Source organism: Vanessa atalanta, chromosome 7, assembly GCF_905147765.1.
Source record: "Vanessa atalanta chromosome 7, ilVanAtal1.2, whole genome shotgun sequence".
In the NCBI taxonomy this organism is placed as follows: domain Eukaryota; kingdom Metazoa; phylum Arthropoda; class Insecta; order Lepidoptera; family Nymphalidae; genus Vanessa; species Vanessa atalanta.
Window position 1 is genome coordinate 2057235 of NC_061877.1, and position 24257 is coordinate 2081491.

General features: G+C 31.9%; 3 protein-coding genes across 3 annotated transcripts; 2 read left to right on the plus strand and 1 right to left on the minus strand.

Annotated features, from left to right (window-relative positions):
* The first annotated feature begins 94 nt into the window (after positions 1-94).
* On the plus strand, positions 95-2596 carry LOC125065486 (vacuolar protein sorting-associated protein 51 homolog). The gene has a single exon (XM_047673115.1). The coding sequence runs from the start codon at positions 219-221 to the stop codon at positions 2319-2321; it is 2103 nt and encodes a 700-aa protein (XP_047529071.1). The 5' UTR covers positions 95-218; the 3' UTR covers positions 2322-2596.
* A 590-nt stretch (positions 2597-3186) lies between these two features.
* Positions 3187-12244, minus strand: LOC125065485. Its single transcript, XM_047673113.1, has 4 exons — positions 11225-12244; positions 10594-10657; positions 4622-10505; positions 3187-4545 (listed from the first exon to the last, which is right to left on the minus strand). Exons 1-4 carry the CDS (start codon positions 11884-11886, stop codon positions 4139-4141), a joined length of 7017 nt encoding a protein of 2338 aa, XP_047529069.1. The 5' UTR covers positions 11887-12244; the 3' UTR covers positions 3187-4138.
* Positions 12245-12912: 668 nt separating this feature from the next.
* On the plus strand, positions 12913-13927 carry LOC125065295 (titin-like). Its single transcript, XM_047672828.1, has 2 exons — positions 12913-13172; positions 13248-13927. Exons 1-2 carry the CDS (start codon positions 13034-13036, stop codon positions 13475-13477), a joined length of 369 nt encoding a protein of 122 aa, XP_047528784.1. The 5' UTR covers positions 12913-13033; the 3' UTR covers positions 13478-13927.
* The last annotated feature ends 10330 nt before the right edge of the window (positions 13928-24257 follow it).

Consider the following 24257-nt stretch of genomic DNA (forward strand, 5'->3'; position numbering starts at 1 on the left):
ACGTTAATTTCGATGAGGATAGTCTATTTATCTCTTGACATAATTATTATGACGTATGACGTTTAAGAAATCAGTTTTGATTTTTGACATAAGTTGAATTGAAATGATAGTATTTATTGTTTATAAATAAGTAATCCTTTCATTAATTTTTGCACTTATATATAAGGAGAACGAACGATATAAAATCGACATCCAAATACACCCCTTGACAATCGACAATGGCAGAATCCCCTAAAGATAACGAAAATCCACTCGACATCGATGGAAGTAACTTTAATTCTGAAATGTATTTAGAATGTCTTTTAAAATGTGCCACTCTACGACAAGTGATGGATAAAGAGGCCGAAGTAGTCACTCAAAGCCAATTCTTACAATCAGAAATGCAAACTTTGGTATACGAGAATTATAACAAATTTATATCAGCCACTGAGACTGTTCGAAAGATGCGTTCAGATTTTCAAATAATGCAAGAGGAAATGAACAAACTTAGTGAGAATATAAATAACATTACATCATTCAGTTCAAATATATCAGATAATTTAAAAGAAAGTGGGAATAATGTAAATAGATTATGCAGCACTCGCCAATTGTTAGACAAACTACAGTTCGTGTTCTTGTTACCGACACAATTAAATAAAGCAATTCAGGAAAACCGTTATGTAGATGCAGTACAAGACTACACACATGCTCAAAGAGTCTTACAGAAGTATGGTAATCAACCTTCTTTTCAAAGCATTCAGACGGAATGTTCAGAAATTATATGTGATCTCAAGAAAACATTGAGAGAGAGACTACTAACACCAGATACTTCAGCATCTGAATTAGCTGAAAGTGTGGGTCTCTTGAGACAGTTACAGGAAACTGACTCCTCTTTACAAGATATATTTTTGACATGTGCTGAGAATCGATTGGATACACATCTAAAAAGTTTGAACAACATTGTTGATAGTGCTGATATATTGGAATGGGTAGAAAAATGCAATAACACTTTGTTAGCAGACTTGGGTATTGTTATATCTTGTTATCATGATCTATTTGATGATAAGGAAATGGTCAACCTTCCTGAGTTTGCAGACAAAGTCATGACACAAGTATTCCATCTATTTGAAGATGTTGTCAAGAGACCTGAGAACATTGGTACCGAGATATTAATAAGAGGATTAGACAAATTCTTTAGAAAATTACAAGCAATGTCTGAAATTATTTCAAGTGAGTCTGTTTCCAATAAAGCTTTGGATGTTGTTATACAATGTATAAAGCATAAGGCTACCTTGCAATATGAAACCATTCAATTACAATTTAAAGAAAACCTGATGAGAGTAAGACAGTCGTTAGCAAGCAAAGGTACAGAGTGTGCCGATCTAAAAGATATTCTGAATTCCCTGCAAATTCATTTGATGCAAAAGGTCCAAGCCTCACTATTAGATTTAATGGCATTTCTTCAAAACAAACTCTCCTTTGGATTAAAATCATGGTGTGGTAAGGCTGTTGCTGATGCTTGTTGGACAGTCATATCAGAAACTTTGATCAATCTATCAGAAATGGTTAAAAAAATGTCTTCCTTACAGGCATCAAATAACATTCCTTTTGAATTACTACTAATATTGGCAAAACTATGCTTAGAAATGCAAGAAAGTGGTGTAACCACATTGCATAGTCATCTTTTAAAGCTTTTGGAGGAATCAGCTCCAGGTCTTAGTATTGACAAAAAGGACACAAACAGTGTAATGGTTCATTTATCTACTGCAGCTCAAACAGCTTTAGACTCTGAAGTTGTGTTTATAGGACAGACAGCAGCACAAATGCTAAGAGTATCAGTCCTAGCTAGGGATTGGTTACGAGCTCCAGAACCAAGAGGTCCGAGAGCTGTATGTCGGAGAGTCGTAGAAACGCTTGCTAGTGCTGATAGTGCTGCATCACAACTCTTTCCTACAAGCATAAAGCCATCTAGCGATTCTAGTCGTCGTACTATTTGGTCTCGGGCCCCTTCATCATTTTCGCCCATAAATAGAATATTTTCGGAAAGGATTGAAGTTTTCAGCCCGGCTGGTGCCGATCGCGCAGCGCTTTCAAATGGAGCACTAAAAGTGGCATTGAAAGCTTTAGTGGAGTGCGTGCGATTGCGTACATTTAGTAGGCATGGTTTGCAACAATTACAAGTTGATGTGCACTTTCTACAACAAAGGCTTTCATGTATGGGAAATGATGAAAGACTATTGAATTCTTTACTAGAAGATGCTTTAGCTTCAGCTCAAATTAGATGCGTCGACCCTCAACTGATGGAAGCAAGTATTGTAGACATTATTTGTGAAAGGGGCTAAATATTTCACTATTATAATATTCCACATATGTTATATAGTTATATAAAAATTTAAAAACATCATCAGTATGTAATTATTTATTGTCAAAAATTACTACAAATTATATCTCTTAAACATACAAAACACAGAATATTTTAATAAAACACCTTTAACTATGAAACTTTAAAGTAAACAGCACATTTTATGACAATTATTATAACCCATCAATGAAAATTGCATCATAATAAAAATAATGATATCATCTACATATATAAAATCTATGTTAAATGCTCTTACTCATTTTACAAGACACTACTCTTTACTTCTAACAATAACATATTTTTCCAATGTTAGTCACGACAGCAGATAAACATTAATAATAATTAAAATTAAAAACAGTATATATTATTACCATTACAAACAATTTTTCATAAAATTTGGTCCTATTTTGCTAGAAAATTATGACGAAAATCCAAGACAAAATGTATATGTCGTTATGGTCGGTTTTACTATAATATAGATAAGATCTTTTATTCAACAACTTTGTATTATGAAATATCTCCCAAAATACATTTTTGAACATTATCTATTAATCGTATATTAAATATCTTCCAAATTGAGGGCTAAAATTGATCGCGCTTATTATTTGGTGAAAGATCAATTTTCACTATGCCTTATTTCATTACATTTTAATATATGCTACAAAGCGTACAGGGGAACAATCCAAAATTGGGAAGCTCTTTTATTTGCTATAGCAAATTTTCAATTTTTAAAAAACCACTAAATTGTTTTCTATAAGCTCATTTGTATATTCTCAATTACCATCATTGACATCACAAATATATTAAAAATGAAACTTCCGATATGTTTATTTTTATCATGTTCCATATTTTTACCCTGCCCTTTGAAAAATCCATGTTCGGGAAATGTGTTACGATTGTTAGCTATACAACTGTACCACAATAATAAAACCGATGTCTTGTGTTTACTTTTTAGAATTAATTAAGTGAGCGATCTGTCCTTGTTTGCTCTATTCTATTTAATTTCAAAATTGTGCATTCAGACTAATGTCGGAATTTTATTATTGAATTAAAATGAAGAATTCGTTAAAAAAGTTAAATTGTAGAAATTATCAGAATTGGTAATATAGTTTCGTTCTACGAAACAATAGCTCTCACTAAGCTTGCAGTTTACAACAGATCTGCGTCATACAATTAATTAGATTATTTCCTTGGCTCGATAGATATCTTAAAATTGTACCTGTGCTTGTTAATAACATTTTTATTAATAAATATATATATATATATATTATATATATATTTAGTTTTATTTGTTCATTACTGCAACAAGAACAAATGTACAACAAATTTCGACCAAATCATCTCAATTATTAATAGACTTTTTTTTATTAGCAGTGTTAATGATTATAACAGTTCAACTAAAACTGCACTGCACTTAAAAGAAATATAAAAAAGGAAATAATTCTTAATACTAACACAAATATAAATAATTACTCTTTTACATCATATATCTATATCTATAATAGAACAAATTGACAAAATATATACCTATATATGATTCTTAATTTCGCAAATTTACATATAGACAAGACCAACGCTCCAAACTGCGATAAAAATATTTGTCATTTGGTGTATCTTAAACATGCCGAAATAGGAAAAATATATCTATTAAACAATGGTCCGTCTGTTACATCATTGTGAGCGCTTGTGATGCGTGATTTTATCTACATACTAGCGACCCCTATTCTTATTCTAGTTTCTCATACAATATCCAGAAATCCTATTCAGTCAATAACTTCCATCTCATATCGATATCAGTTACTTTTTCGATTTCTCCATAAGTTTCCTCATTTTCTCCGGTACAGGCACTCCTCTATGTGCGGAACTTCTGAGCTTTTTGCCGCTGGGTTCGTTTTTTATTGCCTTGATAACATCGTTCGTAATTTTTGCTTCACTATTATTAACACTAGATTTTCTGGTTCCTACTCCTAAATTTTGGGTCGTATTCGAGTTGGTAACATCACTTCTGAGCTTTTTTGATTGCACAATCGTTTTAGTTTTATTTGTCCGTGATTTATTAGGCGTTTGTGTTTCGACCTCGGGCGGAGGCGAGCGTCGGCGACGGATCCGCGGCGGCGTGTGCGCCAGAGTTGTGTGTCGGGACAGCAGCGCCGCGCTGCTAAACAACTGCCCGCAGTCGCATCTATGTTCTATTTCTGTTGTGCCTGGATATAGAAAATATATAAAATTAAATAAGTAAAAATAGAAAATACTATTATTTAAGCAATGACCAGTACTCACGTTTTTTGGTTTTATTTGTGGGTGTCGCTAACTTGTGCTTTCCCATTGATTTTCGTTTCGCTATTCCACTAAGAGATTTTCTTTTAGCGCCCAAAGACTGTTTTTTGCTTTTCTTGTCTATGTCTTTGGAAGCAACATCTTCCGGCGGTTTTGTTCTTGGGAAGGAATATTTTACATCACTATCATCGGAATCCGTGTAAGGCACCTGTTCTGGTTTTGAAAGCTTTAACTTTTTCTCTACCGTTAAAGAATTAAGAGGCCTCGGTTCAACTGCCTTTGCTTTCAGTCTTGGTATTTTTGGTGGATGCTGCAATGATATTCTTCTTTTAATTAAATCTTTCGAATTTGGCCTTTCGATCTGAAGGGAATTACGTTTCTTAGCTCTTACTTTCATGAATAGTTTACCCTCCGAAGATTCATCTTCTTTGAAATTTGGGTTTAACATGTATCGTATTTCATCATCATCACTTGACTCAACTTTAGGTTTGGGTTCTTCAACAACTGGTAGAGATATGTTAACAGTTTTATGCCTTTTTGTAACAGTTGGAGTTATCTTGTCTTTCAGAGGTAACTTCTTTTTAGGTGTAGGTGTTTCTACAATAGTAACATGTTCTTTGATTTCAGGTTTCTTTATTTTTACAGAGTTTTCAGCAGCATTATCAATGGAGGTTATATTTTGATTAGGTTGTTCTCTGGATATTTTTTCAGGTAGCAATTCTACTTCACTTAGTTTTGGTTCCAACTTAAGTTTTTTCTTTTCTAATTCCTTGATATTATCATTATCAGAAATTACGTTTATTTGGTCATCATCTTCAGATTCTATTTTTTGTTGTAAAGGATCTGTATCTTTTTGTGGACTTTTAGTTATTTCGCAGTGGTCGGCTTTTTCATTGTGATTATTTGGATCAATAGTATCTTGAGACATATTTTCATCTGATTTACTGTCATCACCATCCATATTTTCCTCTTCCTCGGTTTTCTTAGCAGCCTGCTTAGCAGCTGATTGTTTTTTCTTTCTGAGACAAATAACTGTATGTTTATTTAAAGAATGCTCATTAGGAAACACCATGTAACAAAGTGAACACTCGTGTATAATATCTTTTGTTGAGAGCGAGCTCTTGACACTTTTATCGTCTGATTTTTCAGAACTTGTCTCTAAATGTTGTTCCTTATGTTCCAAATAGTCTTGTAATTTTTTAAATACTTTTTTGCAAACGTCACAATAGTGAGATAGTGAAGGCTTGGTAGTTTCATTGGTACTTTGTGCATTTGTAGTACATTTTTTATTGATACCATCATGAGTTTCTCTATGTTCAACCAGATGATGTAATTTTCTAAAGGATTTATCGCATGGTTCACATCGAAAACCAGCACTAGGATCATCGTTTTGTTTTGTTTCTGTCTGATTTTTCAAAGATTTTGCAATATCATGCTGTTCAGAAGAACTTTTTCTGAGTACCCTTGTTGCAATGGGGTTAGAATTATGAATTAGTCGATGCTGAACTAAATGGTGCAATTTTCGAAATTCTTTTTTGCAAATTTCACAACTAAAGACAGATTTTGTGATTTCACTATCGGAGGTTTTCACTTCTTCTTTGGGTTCTTTTTTGTGTTGAATTTTATGGTTGACTAAATATGATAATTGCCTGAATGTTTTTCCACAATATTCACAAATTAGATTATTAGTATTATGATGATGTTTACTTTTAATGATATTTTTCTTTAACTCGGAAACTTTCAGTTTTTGTTTTTTTTCCGGTCTCTCTTTAATAGGCGTGTCCTCTATTACAATAACATCGTCAATGTTATTCATAGATTGAGCGTAGTGACGACCCTTACGGCTTCTAATTTTTTCTTCTTCGTCGTCGTCATCTGTGAAGTCTGATCTACTTTCGCAGGATTTTCTGTCAGAGGAGTGTCTCAGTCTCATCGGACTTCGTTTATCCGAATCAGATCTATTAGGAGATGGTCCTGTACAATGCTTGACATGTTTAAACACAACATTCTCAGATCTAAATAACTTATTGCAAATGGGACAAACAATATTTTCATTTATTTTTCCCATTGTCCAATTTTCTTTAATGATTTCTCCATCACTACTGTCTTCAGAATCTGTGAAATTTTTGGTAACTTTAGCATCTATCAATCGAGGCTTTTTCTGTGGACTTGGTACCTTTAATTCTATTCCTTGTTCAGGTAGTGGATACTTTCTAGGGCGGCCTCTTCCCCTCTTTATTGGCGTGTTTGGAGAATTATCCGAAGATTGTACATTAATTATAGTATTTTTATTTTCGGCTTGTGTTTCGATTAATTCAGCAGCTTTGACTAAATTATCTATTGCAGATATAGTATCTGTACGACTTTTAAATGAATCACTTTGTTTCTCGGTTTCATTCGGAGACTTCTTTACTAAATCTTGAGTTTTCTTGATTTCTTCATCTATTATATTACGATTTAGCAGATACGATTTCTTTGGCACAAGAGTTTTTGTGGTTTTATCAGTTTTATCTTCTAACTTACGTTTTTTCTTCGGCGACACTTCAATTCCTAGATCATCCGGTTCAATTAATTCTAATTCAGGTTCGTTTACTGGTGTCAAGACTTGCTTTCTTTGATGTTTGATTTTAGACTTTGTTTCGTCTTGTGGCTTAATTTCATTTAGAGTTTCTAGAGTATCTGAATCTAAAGACTCTGAAGCACTGTGTACATCAGATGATTCCGGTGTTTGCTTTTTAGATGGTGATAATTCCTGTCCCTGTACATTTAATTGTGTTGGCGTAAACTCTACGTTTGATTCCATATAAACTACTTTTACTGGTTTGTCTTCAATTATTGAGATTGGACACTCCAAATTTCGCTTCGCTGTCAAAACAGATTGATACGCAATTTGCACTTTAGATTGGTAATTTTTGTTAAATGTATCTTCTTCATTTGCTAACTTTATGGAAGTTGGGATTTTACTCAACTGGTTATTTTGTCTCATTGCAATATTATGTTGTTTAATAGTAGACTTTGCTTTAGATTCGGCAAGCATTAATTCGTTTCGAGATAATTTTTTCACCGGAGGTTCTTTCTCTACTACAGTTTGAATAACATTATGTGGCTCTTTACCATCAAAACTCATAGTAATACAATTCTCATAAGTAAAAGAATTTCTTCTAGCAAATTTATCAAAATCTTTTTCCGTAATTATTGCTTCTTTTCTGGTTTCATTTGGAGTTTTCTCTTTACTGGACAATAAAGTCACTAAATTCTTTTTGTTAACATCTATGTCTCCTGTGATTGGCTCATGCTCTATAATTTCCTCATCGGAAAGTTCATCGGGTTCCTTTTCTTTTACATCATTATGTTGATCTTTATTTTTAAATGGCATAAGGTTAGATATTTTACTATTTTTGTCCATTTGTATGTGTTCAGATGTAGTATTATTTTTAATGTCGTTACTGATCATTTGGGGCATTTCATGTGACGCTCGCTCTTCATACGGATTTCCATGTAATTCGTTCATCTTCATCTCAATTTCATCTAATGAGACTGTATTGGAATTTATATTTTTATCATTATTTTCTGTTTTTTCACCAGGATTTTCTACGGTACCTTTTGTTGAAACAGCTCTGTTAATTATACCTTCGATTGTTTTATCAATTAAGTCCTGGTTATTGATTTCTTTTCGCTGTATAGGTATTTTAGTTGAAATGGAATCTATGCACTCTTCTTCTCTCTTACTCACCGTGGGTTTTTGTTTTACAAAAGAAGGTTGAATTTTTACTGAAGTAACTTTTGTTTCCAATTTATTTGTGTGTTGGTTAGCATTACTTTTATTTACAAAAGCTGCAGTTTCAATTTTTGTATTAAGTTTCGACATTAGTCCAAAATCTCCCACTTTTATAGATCCAGTAGCAGATTGCCTTTGGCTATCAATTTTCTTCAAAACATCCCTTCTATTTAAATCATTAGGTTGTTTCAATTGCTTTGTATTAGAATTATTAGTAGGTATTTTGGTTTCTTTTATTTTATTCAAAAACTCTTGTCTATTTGCAGAAGTCCATTTTCCAAATGGAACTGCACTATTGTTATTGTTAATTGGTTTTGAAGCTACAACTACTTTTGATTTTGTTGTATCATCCTTTATTTCTATTTTATTTTTGTCTGTATTACTTTTTGGACATATTAATTTATTTATATTCGTTGTCACATTTGCACACAGTTTTGTTTTTTTAGAACTGTCAGGATCAATTCTTACTTTGTCACAATTACTTGTGATTGGCTGAGAAACAGTGTCATTCAAAACGACAACAATTTCTGGGTTTGGTTTTTGTAATGAATTTAAGCATTTATCATTGTTTCCTTCTTTTGCATCAATTGGTATACAATATTTTGCTATTTCTGTTTCAGACTTATCTTCTTTTCTACAATCTTCCGAATTTGATTTGTTTTTAGTGTCGGTTGGATTATTGGCACTTGTATCGTTTAAACAAGTATTTTTTTCATCTGGACAAATATTTTTGGGTTTGTCTTCTGACTTATCCACATTCAATTGTACATTAGAAATTATGGGTTCGTTATTTTTTATCGTATTTAAAGTGTCCGCATCATGTTTATTTTCGGTAATATCTTTTTTACTTTCCTTTACTTTTATTGTGTTTATTGATTCTGTCTTGGGATTAGTAATATTGTCGCAAATTTCATTTAGATTGTTTTGAGTGGTTTCTTTATGATTTTTTATTTCACTTTCATAAATTTTAATCTCATTTGCGTTTTTTGTTTCTGGAATAGTCGTTAAGTTGATTTTGACTTCTTTGTTAGGTTCTGAGTCTGCATCAATATTTGTACTGACAGTTTCTATTGCTATTATGGTATCTTCTTTTTTATTACATACTTCTAAATCTAGAGAACTGTCAGTAATTAATGGTTTTTCATTTAATTCTTTTGCAACATAATTAACTTCAGAAAAGGTTTGCACTTCAATGTTATCATTGGTTATATTTTCAAAGACTTCATCTGTATCAGTTTTAGTACCTTTAATAATTACTTCATTTATTTGTGATTTACTTGATGTCTCCTTATCTTTTACATTGTCATTAGAAAGTGGAATGTTAGTCTCATTATGAGATTTCACATTATCATTTTGAATATTTTCATTTATTTTCTTTTCTTCAATAGATACTTCTGTTATGGTTGATGGCAATTTTTGTTCAGATTCATTCACAATTGTTATTGAGGATTCGGAATTGTCCACTATTGATATAATAGATGTATCATTTTTTTCAAGTACACCTTCTTCTTTAGATGGTTCAAGATTATCAATGGAATCTGATGTTTTTAAGTCTGATTCATTTTGAAGTTGTGTTTGACAGTTATCTTCTGGAGGAATAAATGACACTCCATCTTCATTCTCTTCATTTTCTTGATTATATTTTATAGCATCTGGTGTTTTACCTACTTCATTATTATCTTTATTTTTCGGAGGAGTTTCTAAAAGTTTTTGTCTACAGTTATCAGTATGTACTTCGATAGTCTTTTTGATATTATCTGAATGTCTACTAGGGTGCAATTGTTGATCAACCATTGTTTTTGTTAAGGGTATACCTTCTTTATTTGGTGTTGAATGATAAGTCATAGGAGTGAATGTACCTATAAGTGGAGATTTACGAGATTCATTGAATTTCATCATTTTCCCATTTAAATTTACTTCTGTTTTTATTTCCGAATGCAATTCAACATTGGATTCTAAACTCAAATCATTATTAACATTCATTTCCTTTTTTGGTGTTTTAGGTATTTTATCCACAACTTTATTACCTAAAGGCTCATTTATCACTTTACTTATATCCTTTATAGGCACGTGAGAAGTGTTTCCAGGAGGATTTCCATCTTTTGTAGGCTGAAAACATTTAAAATAATATTTTACTACTTATGAGATTAAATGAGGTAATTATTTCAAAAATAGACATTTTAGTCCTATAACTTACCACTTCTTTTGGTATTTCAACCTCTATCTCTTCATAAACTTCTAAATTCCCTTCAGCATTCTCCCTGTAATTAATATTTAGAAAACCATTTTATTAAACTCAAACATCTAATAAATTGTAATTGTATTGTTCTGACCGATCATATTTTTAGTTTGTTGTTTAGATATATATTTACATTGTATATTTTTGTATATTATTGTATATTTATATTGGTATTTATTAAAAAGTTATGATTGATGTTAAATTGGTCCTGAAAGTTATTAGAGGAAAGTGTATAGCAATAAAAGCGTTGCAAATAAATTTATATGTACAAATATAAAAATTGCCAACTATGGTACAAACTATTACTACTACTAAATACTTTATACAAAGGAACAGAGTCAAAAAATCTAGGATTCTTTTTAAAGTCTAATTTCTGAAAATATCTACAATTACAAATGCGATAAGTAAACTGAGGGAGAAATCATTTTCACCAATTTATTTTATTTAGAGCCTTTAAAGCCTTAGTCCAGAAATATCAAACAAATATTGTATTATTTTTTAAAAATTAAGAATTCATATTTAAAAGAGTCTATGAATAAATTACAATTCAAATGTTATTAAGACTGTATGATGGTGTTGATAGACTTACCGAACTTTTAAAAACTTAAAGCTCGGCTGTTGTTGATCATCATCAATGATCTGTACAGCTGCTAGTTCCTCTTGACCGGCTTTTCTATATAAATATAATCCATTACCAATATCAATAGCATCAACATTCTTTCCATCTATTTGTAGCACCACTTCGGTATCCTTACTCGGTATAGTCTCGGTATCTTCTAAAGCTTCTAGGTTCTCCATTTTATCTATTGGAGGCTCAGTACTCTCATTAATTTTTAATTCAACATTACCTTTTTCATCATCCACCATCACATTATCGTCTATCACAAGTTCATCGCCATCATAAGAGTTGTCATTGTCATCAAAAATATTAACACCACCAGAGAGAATATTGGCGGCCTCTATTTGCTTACCAATTTTATAACTATCTAAATCACTCTTTTTCGGAATCGGTGATAGATTTGATATCAAATCAGTATCGGAGGTAATAGTCCGGTCTGGGTCGGCGGTGGTCGTTGTCAGCGAATCCTTCGAAGGTGAAATACTAAAAGTTGAATCGACTTCAGATAGCGAAAAGTATTTTGAAGAGCTCTCGTTAGCCGTCATATAGGCCTCACTTGGCGGGGAAGTAGTATCCAGCGTTAAGTCTCGCGAGCTTCCCGCCTCGCCCCGTATCTGATTTAATCTATCCATTTTCACAATTCATCTGTTTTGACAACAAAAGTAACAATTGCACGAGATGTATGGACGCGCTAAATTATATTGTATCAGTTATACCACAACTAAAGAAAACATTTGAAGGTTGGCCAATTAGCACTTAGGTCAATAGCAGTGAATTACAAGTGAAACTTTTTAGTGGAACAAACGATAATGAAACTGTGACACTTTTAATAAACATGAACGAATCAGTTTAACAGGAGTTAAAAAAAATATTTTAATAACTTGTTACTTGATGGTTAATAAATATATTCGTTAGTTTTCTTTATGTAAAGTATTGTAATATTATTTTTGCCTTAATTTTCTTAACAACACAACACATCAAATATTAAAGATGGACGTCGCGAAAAATAGATAACAATGTTGCCATGTTTTCAATGCAGATTTTTTTAAGATACAAGATTTTGGTAGAAATAAAAAAAAATAACAATTAAACTGTAATGCTATAGATTCAATATTTTTAAATAATTAAACTTTTGAAAGAAACAGGTCTTATTTTGATAAATTAATAAATTATAATACATCATATGTAGTTGTCACTTGATATTACGTATTAAAATGTACCTACTCTAACATTTTACTCCATAGGATCATACTATACTATGTAGATATTAACCTAAGTTTTTTATTATGCAATTTCTAATTTTGAATCTGATTATATACAAATTAAATTTATATAATAACAAGCATATATTATCTACCGAATTTTATAAGTTTGTGACACTATGGACCTTCATTTTTATCTGTATTTTACTTCTGGTGTTGCCACTTTAACGACTTTTTCCTAAAAATAGACTAAACTTGTTAAAAGATTTAATAATTTATCTAGGAAACAAAAACATTCGAGAAAAAAGAATTTAGTATGTAAATGATTAAATGTAATGAAAAATTCTAACTAGCTAGGTATAGCATTAGAACTTAAAAAATATAGTGTCACATTTAAGCCGTTCCTATTTCATTGGACAACTTATTTTATTTATACGAGTAACATTATTACGTATGTCGTTAAGAATTTTAAAATATACATTAAACATTTTCGTTTTCTGAATGATCATGAGTTATATTTATTTATAAAAAAGATTAGTTTTTTAAAGTGGTTTCTAATAATTTTAGTTAATTTATAATGGCGCCAAGAGAAACACCTAAAGCCACACCAAAAGTGCAACGTACAATTATAAAATCAACAAAGCCGAAAGCGTCCCCAGTGGCGACTATAAGAAAAGCAATAACATCTAAGAAAACCCCAGAGAAAAGTCTTAAACGTATATATGAAGTAAATTGTATTTTTTCTTATTTTTAATACTTTGATCTGATCTTAAAATTTTGATCAATTACAGTTAACAACGCAACTCTTCAGTCTAGAACTCGTACAAGTACAGTTCCTAAGATGTCAACCCCTAAGCCAAAAGAACACAAACCAGCACAGATACCCAGTAGTGCGTCCAAAAGTGCGAAAAAGGCAACATGGAAACGAAGACCTAAACCAGCACATTCAGGAGTACCAGTTCCTGAAAAAATGAGAAAATTGCTTGAAAAACAGTTACAGGATTCTGATTGTAGTTTATAAATTTACTTAAAACAAATGAAATAACATTATATGTTATATAAACAGCCTGTAATAAGAAATATTTTATTTTCATACATTTAGATTAAGAGACAGGCCAATTTTGACTATTGCTTCATATTAAAGCACCTTTCTTACATTTTCTTGACAAGTGCTATGAAAACATTATATAAAAAAATAAAACCATGTAACATCTTGCAACTCGCAAGAATTATATCACCCTACATTTTTAAATTGACAGTTTTTGTTTCTTTTTTATGTGCTAAGGTTTCAGCCAATATAATTTTGTTTTAACAATAATTATTATTTGACACTAGAAATTGTATTTTTTTAATAATTTAAGTTTATAATACTTTGTAATATGACTTGATTGTAAATGGGACTATACTACCTTGCCTCTGAATTAAGTATGTTGTGCCATTTTATTTAATTTTAATAAAAACTATAAATTACATTAAATTTTGATTTCAAGCTTACATTGTACTAGCAACAAGCATCCATCACCAGTCTGTCTTAATTATCTTTCTTTATCAAATAGATAAAACTAACACACTAATACAGAAACAACACAACTAAAATTGTCCTGTACACTTTGTGAATACTATTCATTATTCACTCAATAGCTCGAAGCGAAAATTTTAACCAGGATGTACACTAAAATCCCAAATTATATATAATTATAAGGGCGAATGGGCCAGTGGAACTACAGGACCGAGGGACATAAAATCTCAGTTTTCAATGCGTGTAAGGCTATTGGTAGCCCATTGGCTATTAACATGATAATGTAAACTTTAACACCTTTTGGTGTTAAAGTTTACATTATAATAGCCAGGATTTTTAAAAGATGATTTAAATAGGTGCCTAACCCTATGTAGAGTTTGAACTTTTTGTCTTATTTTTTAAAGTATATTAGGTATAGGTATATTTACTACCTGTACGTTGTCTATAATCATATGAATGTCCATCATTAATATCCTTTGATAATTATGATTCAATTTCAAATTGGCAAGTGCAGATGTTGCTATAAAGAAGTTTCTATATGATATAACAGATGGCACTGTAATAATTTATACCATATATTTCAAATACCTAGTAAACTGCTTCTTAGAGCGTTTTCACATTATCTTAATAGCCATCATCGATACGTTAAAAATGTATAGGAGCTAAATTGTTAACCGTAAATAAAGCAACAATAAAATTACTTACTACGAGAAAACTTAATTACTTGCTTAAAACGCTATACTTAAAGTAAAGTAAGATAATTAAAGTCCTACTAGGGTAGGGCAGAGTCTTCGTTGAACGGGGACAAGAGATTATTCCACCACGCTGCTCCAAATGCGGATTGTATGATACGTACTTATTAGTTTTAGATTTTCATCCATCATTTCATTATTCACGTTGTATTCCTTACCACCGAGCATTTTATACATTATAAAAACAAATTAAGCACACTAATATCGAATGATATTATTGCCTAGGTTTAACCACCAATCTCTGGTTAATATTCAGTTTAAGTTGTACCTACATATATTTGCTACTATAATCTGTGGTAAATGTTGGTTTTCGAAATTACTTAGTACTTTCTGGAACTGTATATGTATAAGTACACCAAAAATATGTTTTATTTGATAAGAAGTAAATGGGTATATGTTTACTACCATAATATTTCTAGTGGTACCTAAGAGAATATTACTTTTTTCGATAAAAGTAATTTGTAATGTAGTCAAAAGTTTTCAGTGAGGCGTCGTTTTAATATCGAATTATGATAATGCATGTAATTATGATACATGAATGAATCAAGATTTATGAACGTAAAAGCGACAGGGCTTGACCCATAACAAATTTAGAAGGTAGGTTAATTTAAATACTTATATTGTGAATTATTTACTGGTTGTAGATACACTGATGAAGGAATTAAAAACTTTTTATCTTAAAACTTTACACAATTTTTTACGTACCTTCCTTCTAAATCTAAGTAAGGTAAGGTAAGGTACTTAGATTTAGGTACGTTTTGTACTGGCTCGTTGATCTTCTAAAATCGATAAAATAACGTAGAAGTCGTTAATAATTTATATATTAATTTAAAATAGAAGTCTATAAGTTACCCTATGCATATAACATATGACCAATTTTGTTAAATGATCAAAAATATTTCTGACTTCTGCTCATCAATGAAAGGAAAATACAAAATGAAACCTGTTTAGAGCGTAGGTAAACTTGTGCAACCTTTTTACATTAAACTGTAATAATCGGAATCTACACACCTATTTTTTTAGTTCGAGGAGCTATATATATAATTATTAGTTCACGAAGTCTTACCAAGTTTTGCCGCCTTAAGCTCACAGGCTTATTCGGCCTATATAGAAATTCGCCCCTGTTCATGTAAACTATCAACAGAAATATACATTACATTTTCATGTTTTTTACATTAGCAGCCTGTAAATTTCCCACTGCTGGGCTAAGGCCTCCTCTCCCTTTGAGGAGAAGTTTTGGAGCATATTCCACCACGCTGCTCCAATGCGGGTTGGTGGAACACATGTGGCAGAATTTCGTTGAAATTAGACACATGCAGGTTTCCTCACGATGTTTTTTTTCACCGCCGAGCACGAGATGAATTATAAACACAAATAAGCACATGAAAATTCAGTGGTGCCTGTCTGGGTTTGAAAACGAAATCATCGGTTACGATGCACGCGTTCTAACCACTGGGCCATATCGGCAACAGAAATGTTTTATTTTGGTGCTAAAGATTATACTTTATCTGGATTACGTGAATCAACCAATTGATCACAGCCAATCGCAATTTATTGCTGGACACGAGCCATGGACCTCTCTCAAGGTGCGTCGAAGCTCACGGTTCTTTGTTTTCCGTCGGGTTCTGCTGAATCTATATTTTATTAAGTATTTAATTTCTTTATAAAATTGAAGATTATATCAAAGTAATATTTTATTTCAGATAAAAACAAAGTAGGTATATTAAATAGTATATCTATTACGAATCGTATTTTTATTACACTTGAATTAGCTTATAAAGATTTGATACAATCAACAAACGGAGCCTGATTGGATAAAAAATTATCGATACGGACAATCGGCATTTAAAGTGTTAAGGGCAGATTCTATTACTATTTATTAATAATTGTATCCTTCGACTTCGATAACAAAGTTTGCATGAGTGACCAAATATGACGAGTAATAATTACCAATTAGGAATATGTATCACAGGCGTTTTATTACGGATGTCTTTTTCCCGGGATCGTAGAAACCTAACTATTTGTTTTTTACATAAATATATATCAAACGTGGCATTGCTCTCTTAAGAAAGACTGTAACAATTGTTACTGTAACTGTAACAAATGTTATCCGTTTTTTTTATATATACTATATTATAAAGTTTAAGATTTTGATTGTTTGGTTGAACGCGATAATTTCGGGAACTAGATATAGGTCCGATTTGAAAAATTCGTTCAGCGTCCCATTTATTTGAGAAGCGGAAGAAATATAGCGTCATACTATGACCAATAGGAACGGAGTATCAATGAATAATGATGCAAAAATGGGGGAAAATTATTCCTCTTTTAAGAGTTTCCGTAAAGTCATGTATGAACGAATTGTTCTCCTTTAAAAGTTCTAAAAATGTAGGTTGGTACAATTTCAAAACGAATTTTTTAAATAATAAAATACAAGATAAAGGTACCTCTCGTTAAATCCTAACGACATACTAAGATCCAAGTACGCGTGTAACTTTAATTTGAAAATTGTCTGGCGCCACTACGTGTTCACAATACTAAATAAAATATGACATAGCCTTAGGAATACAATTAATTCAATATTTTTTACTACTGAATCATTTTTTTCATAGATTAAGCTTTTAATGTAAGCGAATGTAAAATAAAACATGTCAAAATTATATATATATATAAAAAAAACTATTAATTTATACAACGCTCGACAACGACTTTTTCTTGTGTTAATGTATAATATACAGAAGGAAAGATCGGCGGATTTTCTGTCAAACTTTGACAATAACTTCTTTTTCTTTTTTTTGATGTGCCTTTTATTTATGCCACGAATTCTTATTATCTTATTAATATATTTTGCAAGTGACATTGGCAAAATAATCTGTGCCTTTTTGGCACAAACAATTAATCTATACTGATATTATACATAAATGTGAAAGTAAGTCTGTCTGTTACTTCTACAAGCTTAAGACTGAACCTATTTAGATGAATTTTTGTATGGACATAATTTGAGTTCCGGGAAAGGATATACTACTTTTTTTAGTTCATCCCTTGAGGCGGTATAATGTGGGGCGCACAGTTAGTGTGCAGGTATAATAGGTAAAATTTTATAAATTTCACGCGGGTAAAGCCACATGTTCAGCTAAAAATAAATAAGTATAAACTAGAAAAACAAGACTAGGGACCTAATAGTGAAAAAATATATGTATGAGTGTGACGGTAATTGAGGCGGAGATTTATCACAGACGCAATTTCAAAAAGTCATTTGTACATATTATTATAATTTATAATTGAGCACATTTGGATAGTCGAGAAGGGTCACTGAAGACCGCGTGTTGGGATGTGGGACTCCTGATACGCGGTAATTTAAGCGAAAAATAAAAATACAGTTAGATTATTAGAAGTTAATTAGTAGTATTGTCTCTAAGAACCTTTCTTGTGTGAGACGCTGTATTGGTGCCACATTTTCCCATTTGTTTGTCTATGCAAGCAGTTGTTTTAAAATAATCTAGTCTTTCGATAAAACGTTTAATCGCTTTTTTGTAACGTAGATAAGAGATAGTTAACTGTGTCGTGTTTAAAAAATATTATTTAACAGTAATATTGTTCAAGCGGTCAGAAAAAAATAATTAAAGCTTAATATTGTAGTTAAGGCAAATATTTGTATCTGTAAATATCGTTTTATTACTTTCAAGTATTAAATATTTTTTTAAATATTGGACAACATCACATACATTACTCTGAACCCAATGTAAGTAGCTAAAGCACTTGTGTTATGGAATCAGAAGTATCAGAAGTAACGACGGTACCACAGACACCCAGACCTAAGACAACATAGAAATCTAATGAACTTTTTCTACATCGACTCGGCCGGCAATCGAACCCGGGACCTCAGAGTGGCGTACCCATGAAAACCGGTGTACACACTACTCGACCACGGAGGTCGTCAAAAATATGTTAAGTATAAATACTTTTAAGATAATTATGTACAAATATCACCATATGTTTTATGTGTATTATTATTTTTTGGTTCTTATTGGTGTATCCAATTAAATTTAAAAATCGTCAGTTGAGGCGTTAGTATTCATAACTGTACAAAGCTTTATTGAATACGTCATTTTTATCGTTCCGGGAACCTCCGATAGTGTGTTTGCATTTTGTGAGGCTATGCAATTTCCTATTAGGTACCTAAAGCTGTTAATATTATTATTATTTTTAAAGTCTAGCTTGTATTAGACTAAATGGCGTAGTATTATATATTGTTATTAGTGTACTGCGATATACACATAATTTTAATCGATCTGATGTCAAAATTGATTTCGATAATAAAATGTTAAATAAAAGTCCAATGTTAGAGTTGTTATAAACCCGAATGATAACGTCAAGATTTTAACACCAAAATGTCTTAAAGTTTACATTATCATAGCCAGCATTTTTAAAAGAAGATTTAAATAGGTACCTAACCCCATGTAGAGTTTGTACTTTTAATCCTTTTAAATTCCAAAAAAACGTACCTACTGCTATATAGAGTTTGAACTTTTTACCTTTCTAAATTATGAAAATATGTACATTTAAACACGGCCTTACGTATACTTACGATTAAGTGAAATATTCTTATATTTGACCATTGAATAATGTCGGGATAAAATTAGTTTATAATCGTTATTTCATAAAAGTCCAACGATTGATTGATAGTTTAATGTTTGGTGTGCTGATTAGTCGGAGCATTGAATATGTAGTTTTTATTTATAAACTCATGTGTCCACAGCTGCACCCGTGTGGATACCACGCAATATGGTCTAATAAATTAAATAACTTGTGCTATAAGATTTTCCCTCAAATTCAGTCGTCCAAATTAAAATTCAAACAATTGCACGTTTAAGCTATAAAATCAATAACATTTGTATAAAATGATCTCTAAGTGATACAATATAACGAATTCGTTAACGATTACGTAAGTCGTCTTAAACAATCGAGTCGCAACCACCGCCCACGACCATAAGGGCACATATAGTGCCACAGGACAGCATGATTGTCGAATAAATAATAAAGTACACGTCCATAAAATCTATTAACAATTATGTTGGTCCGTATTCATGATTTAAGCTGACCAAGCTCCGCCTGTCCACTGTGATTGATGCGATTTGGCGCCACACGAAAACTGAATTTTGATTGGTGAATAGGTTTAAGTCACAAGAGTTACTTTATTATGATTTGTTGATTTTTTTATAGTTGTCCAGACACATGAGAATTTTTTAAATATATTGAGTCTATAATTAGACTCATGTATATAGTATAATCTATGGCTTAGTTCAATACAATTCTTAGTTTAATGGCTTTTAGTTGTGCCGACAGGACACAGATTATTTCGTAGGACTATGGCTTAGTTGAGCGAAAATGGGTTCGTGTCAAAATGGTAAATATTTTGACACAAACCTCATAAAAATGGACTTGGAAATGTGAAGCAATATTTAAAATTATCCATTATCACAGAATATAGGTATAAAATATCACAGACCTTTCTTAAATATTATTTAAATTTGAGGATACATCTTTTGTTTCATCATCATCTTAAACGAAATTTAATGAAAAGGAACAAGATTATTAACCTTTAAAATTTTAAATCTTGTATTTCAATATGTAGTGTAAAGTAAAATGGCCTTCAAACCATTCGTTCCACACAGTATAGCTAACAAGGATTTGTATCCACTGTCATATTACGTACTTACAGAACTGTTTATAAAGTATTTGCAATTAAAATAAAGAGCTGTCATTTAAATCTGCGAGAAAAAAAGTATGTCAAATGAAAAATAATTTGGCAACACTCTTAGCTTAATAAATTATTGCTTACCATTGTATAATCTGTGATTTCAAACCAAAAAAGGCAGCTATTTTTAATTTATAAAAACCCATTAACCATTATTATTATTTGTCTGTCAGTTTTTCCGAGAAGATCTTCTAAATGAGAAAGTGAAGTGCCCAGTAACTTAAAGTTTACGTAGGTAGTAAGTACATATTTGCCTAGCGATATTGTTGGTCTTTAAATGACCAGTTGTCGCCCAATTTTTTTTTTTTTGTATCATAGTTGAGTATTGCTGTTGGCCCTACTGGCCTTTACAGCGTCACCGAACGTTGGGGCGAGTGTTACGACTCTGCCTTAGAGTGAACCCTTTTGGGCTCGAGAGTGACGTTCGTCCTGAGGGTGTCTCCTATGAGATCGCACCTCGGCTCAGAACGTAGTCGGCGGGGTGTGAATTTAAGCACTGATAGAATTTACTGACGTCACGGCCGCCTCCGTGACGTCGCCAATCTGGGTCCTCGTTTCCGCCGGCGGGATGTTGTCGCCCACGGTTTCGCTCGCGTTTTATAGATAGGTGAGGCATAAAAAGTTCTTCCTTTCGCTTGATACCAAATTTCAGAGTCACTTTCAAATTTTTTTTTATATATGGAACACCAGCTGACCAACCCCTGACCCAATTTCCGAAGAGGCGGACGACAACTAATATATGTATAATATAAATCTGAAAACCAGATACTTTAAGCATTGTCAACTAAATTACTTATTAAAACGCTTTTTTTCTTAACTTGGGGCACATGTATCATTGTATTAAAGTAGGTTTACCATTTTCCAAGTGCCGTTAATCAGGACAAAATGGAATATTAATTGTTTTTGAAGTAATTTTTTTTTTAACTTCATCTTCAGTATTTGGAGAAATGATGTCTGATTTGTGTAGCTACTTTTTTTATTCGCATTTTAATTTTTGGTCTTTAAATATTGATAAATCTATGTAGTAATGATTGTTCACTTTTAAATATTCTTATGAAGTCACATTATGTACCTAATCTATACAATAGTTACCTATCTGGCTATACTGGCTATATTGTACCATTTAATAAACAATTTAAAAATATTAATACACTATTATAATTTCCATACACAATCAGGAAATATCTTAGAATATTGATGTTGAATAAGAATATCTTATTGACAAATAAGTTTTACGTCCTAACATAGAAACTTTCATTATCTTACAAAATCCAATCATAATTAATCTCAACCATATATAAAAAAGAAATAAGAAATTTACCAAGCAACTTTTAAACAGCCAATACAGAACATTTTTTTGATTTTGACATTTGAAACATTCAAATAAAAAAAAAAAAGTATCTAAAGACTATAGTCAACCCAATGTCTGTCTTGGGCTAACTAAAAAAATGGTCACCTCAGGTAAATTAAAATGTCTACGTTGCTTGTATCTATACTATTATATACAGTGTTAATTTAATTAACTAAATAGTTTATTCTATTGTCACCAGATTTAATAAGTTATTGTCCACATTAGAAGAATTTTAATGATGCGCGGAAAACTAATTTGTATTGGATACTAATTCGCAGATACGGAAACTCTTATGATGAGGATATTATTGTTTGATTGAATGCGTTGATTCAATATGTTAAGTGCAACATATATTAAAAGTAAATAACACCTCGTCTTATTGCCTCCGGCGCTGACAGATATTTTTCGTCTAGACTTTAAAGGATCGGATGCAAAGGATATGTGGTGGCAGCATTCTTGCCATCATTTGTCCACAAGAACAGCACTGTCTAAAGCACAATAAGCAGTGCAACCAGTTTCGTGCGATCTCTGCTCCCAAAATAAATAAATTTTAAGAGACCCTCTTGGAGTGCCTCTCCGGACTTGACCATCATCGACAGTGCTCAGTGCCCTCCAATGTGCGACATCCGGGTTTTTTGCACACTCTGCACGAGAGGCATAACTATCTAGTCTACATAAGACTGTACTTTGAGATAGTTTCATTTATGTAAATTTAAAGCAAATATTCTACCCCCAAGGTTAAATTAGTTTAGCTAGTATTTAAAACTAACTTAATTTCTATATAATGATTTCTAACGATGTACAGTTTATAAAGAAGACATATACAATTATTTGTTATTAAAAAAAATTGCTAATTATTTATTGTATAGATATTTAGACTAGAAATTTAAACGAACATCAGATTTTTTCTTCGACATTATTAAAAATACAACTTTTAATTAGGTATTAAATTTAAGTATACTTTGATATAAATAACAGTCTAGCTGCCTGTCCTGAATTTTCGTAGCAAAAGTTAAGATTTTAACCCTGTCTGACCAAGTTAACTTTATTTTTATTATAATATACCTGTGTGCAAAAGTAAGTCCGTTTGGCTTATTAATACTTCATCAGTAGTAAGCGACTGAAGAATAATTTTTGACTCAGGACATATCCAAAAAAACTTTTCCGAATTTCCGAAAAAAAATCGACGGATGGCGTCGCGATGAACAGCTACCGGGTTTTAACAACAAATGTCGCATAGAGGTGATTCGTTAAAACTGTGTTTTTTTTTGCATGTCAAATTATCGAAGACAGAATGAGACAAATGGATGTTTAACCAAATACCTGCTCAACATGTATAACATTTATAGTAAAGCCTACGGACCATTATGACTGCCTTGTTGTTGTATCTCGATATAAGACCGTATATCCCGAGGTATTGGGTTTAAATTCCAAGACCGATAAGTTATTGGGTTTTTCAGTAGAAACATTCTCACCCGGAGTCTGAATGTTGGAAGTGTGTACAGTCCCGTACCTCGGAAACTACATTTAATTGCCCCTGGTACTTAACGCCAGTATTACGTTTTTTCATTATAGTTTTCGTTATGTTCGCTTGGACAGCGCCCAGAACGAGGATCTCAGAGACTAATCTTTTTTGTTAAAAAACTTCGATTACATTTACATAAAACATTATCCTGTACGCGCCGTCTGCTAAGCTATAAGATTTATTGATACTGACCATTCATTTATTTGTAGAATAAATGGGCAACAGTTATCATTGAAAAAACCAAACGATAACTTGCGGCGAATTTATTTGTCATACATTATTAATCCTAATCAAAATAAAAAATATTCTTTTAAGGTCGCTTCAGAATTTCTACCAGAAATTACTACTACAGTTTATTTATTAATTACGATTAGAGAGATATTTTATTTTTAAAGATATGTAAGATGATAATTACATATGTAGGTACCTATATATGAAGCGTCAATAGCGAAATGGTTTACGGGCCGTCTAGCGATGAAAAAAGTCGCTGGATCGATTCTGACCCCTTGGGCTATTGTCATCCCCACTCTTAACATAAGTGATAAACTTAAAAGGTGGCGAAAATATGAATATTAGGAATTACTTAATTATTTTGGGGCAGGGCTAATATTCTTTAAAAAAAACGTGCGTCTTTAACCATGCGCATATTTATAAGCATAGAACGGCATCACACTCCAAGACAGAGTTGGCAACATCGAAATCAGACGAAGAGTGAATGTTCGGGACGTAGGGTGATTATGAATCTTATGTGGGCAGAAAAATTGATTAGGCAAAGTTACAACAGGTGGAGTAAGACGTTGACGGAGTGGTGTTCGAAACAGGGCGGGGGCGCAGAGCGTCGCACGTCCAGCGACAAGAGGTTCGACGATGGTTCGATGAGACTGTCATAGATGCAGTTT

Bases quoted from the DNA above. Each gene is read 5' to 3' on its own strand.
- LOC125065295 (XM_047672828.1), top strand. From the start codon at position 13,034: ATGGCGCCAAGAGAAACACCTAAAGCCACACCAAAAGTGCAACGTACA. The intron at 13,173-13,247 runs GTATATATGAAG...GATCAATTACAG, and splicing joins CCCAGAGAAAAGTCTTAAAC to TTAACAACGCAACTCTTCAG.
- LOC125065485 (XM_047673113.1), bottom strand. From the start codon at position 11,886: ATGGATAGATTAAATCAGATACGGGGCGAGGCGGGAAGCTCGCGAGAC. The intron at 10,506-10,593 runs GTAAGTTATAGG...AAATGTTTTCAG, and splicing joins TTGAAATACCAAAAGAAGTG to CCTACAAAAGATGGAAATCC. The intron at 4,546-4,621 runs GTGAGTACTGGT...TTCTATATCCAG, and splicing joins CACAAATAAAACCAAAAAAC to GCACAACAGAAATAGAACAT.
- LOC125065486 (XM_047673115.1), top strand. From the start codon at position 219: ATGGCAGAATCCCCTAAAGATAACGAAAATCCACTCGACATCGATGGA.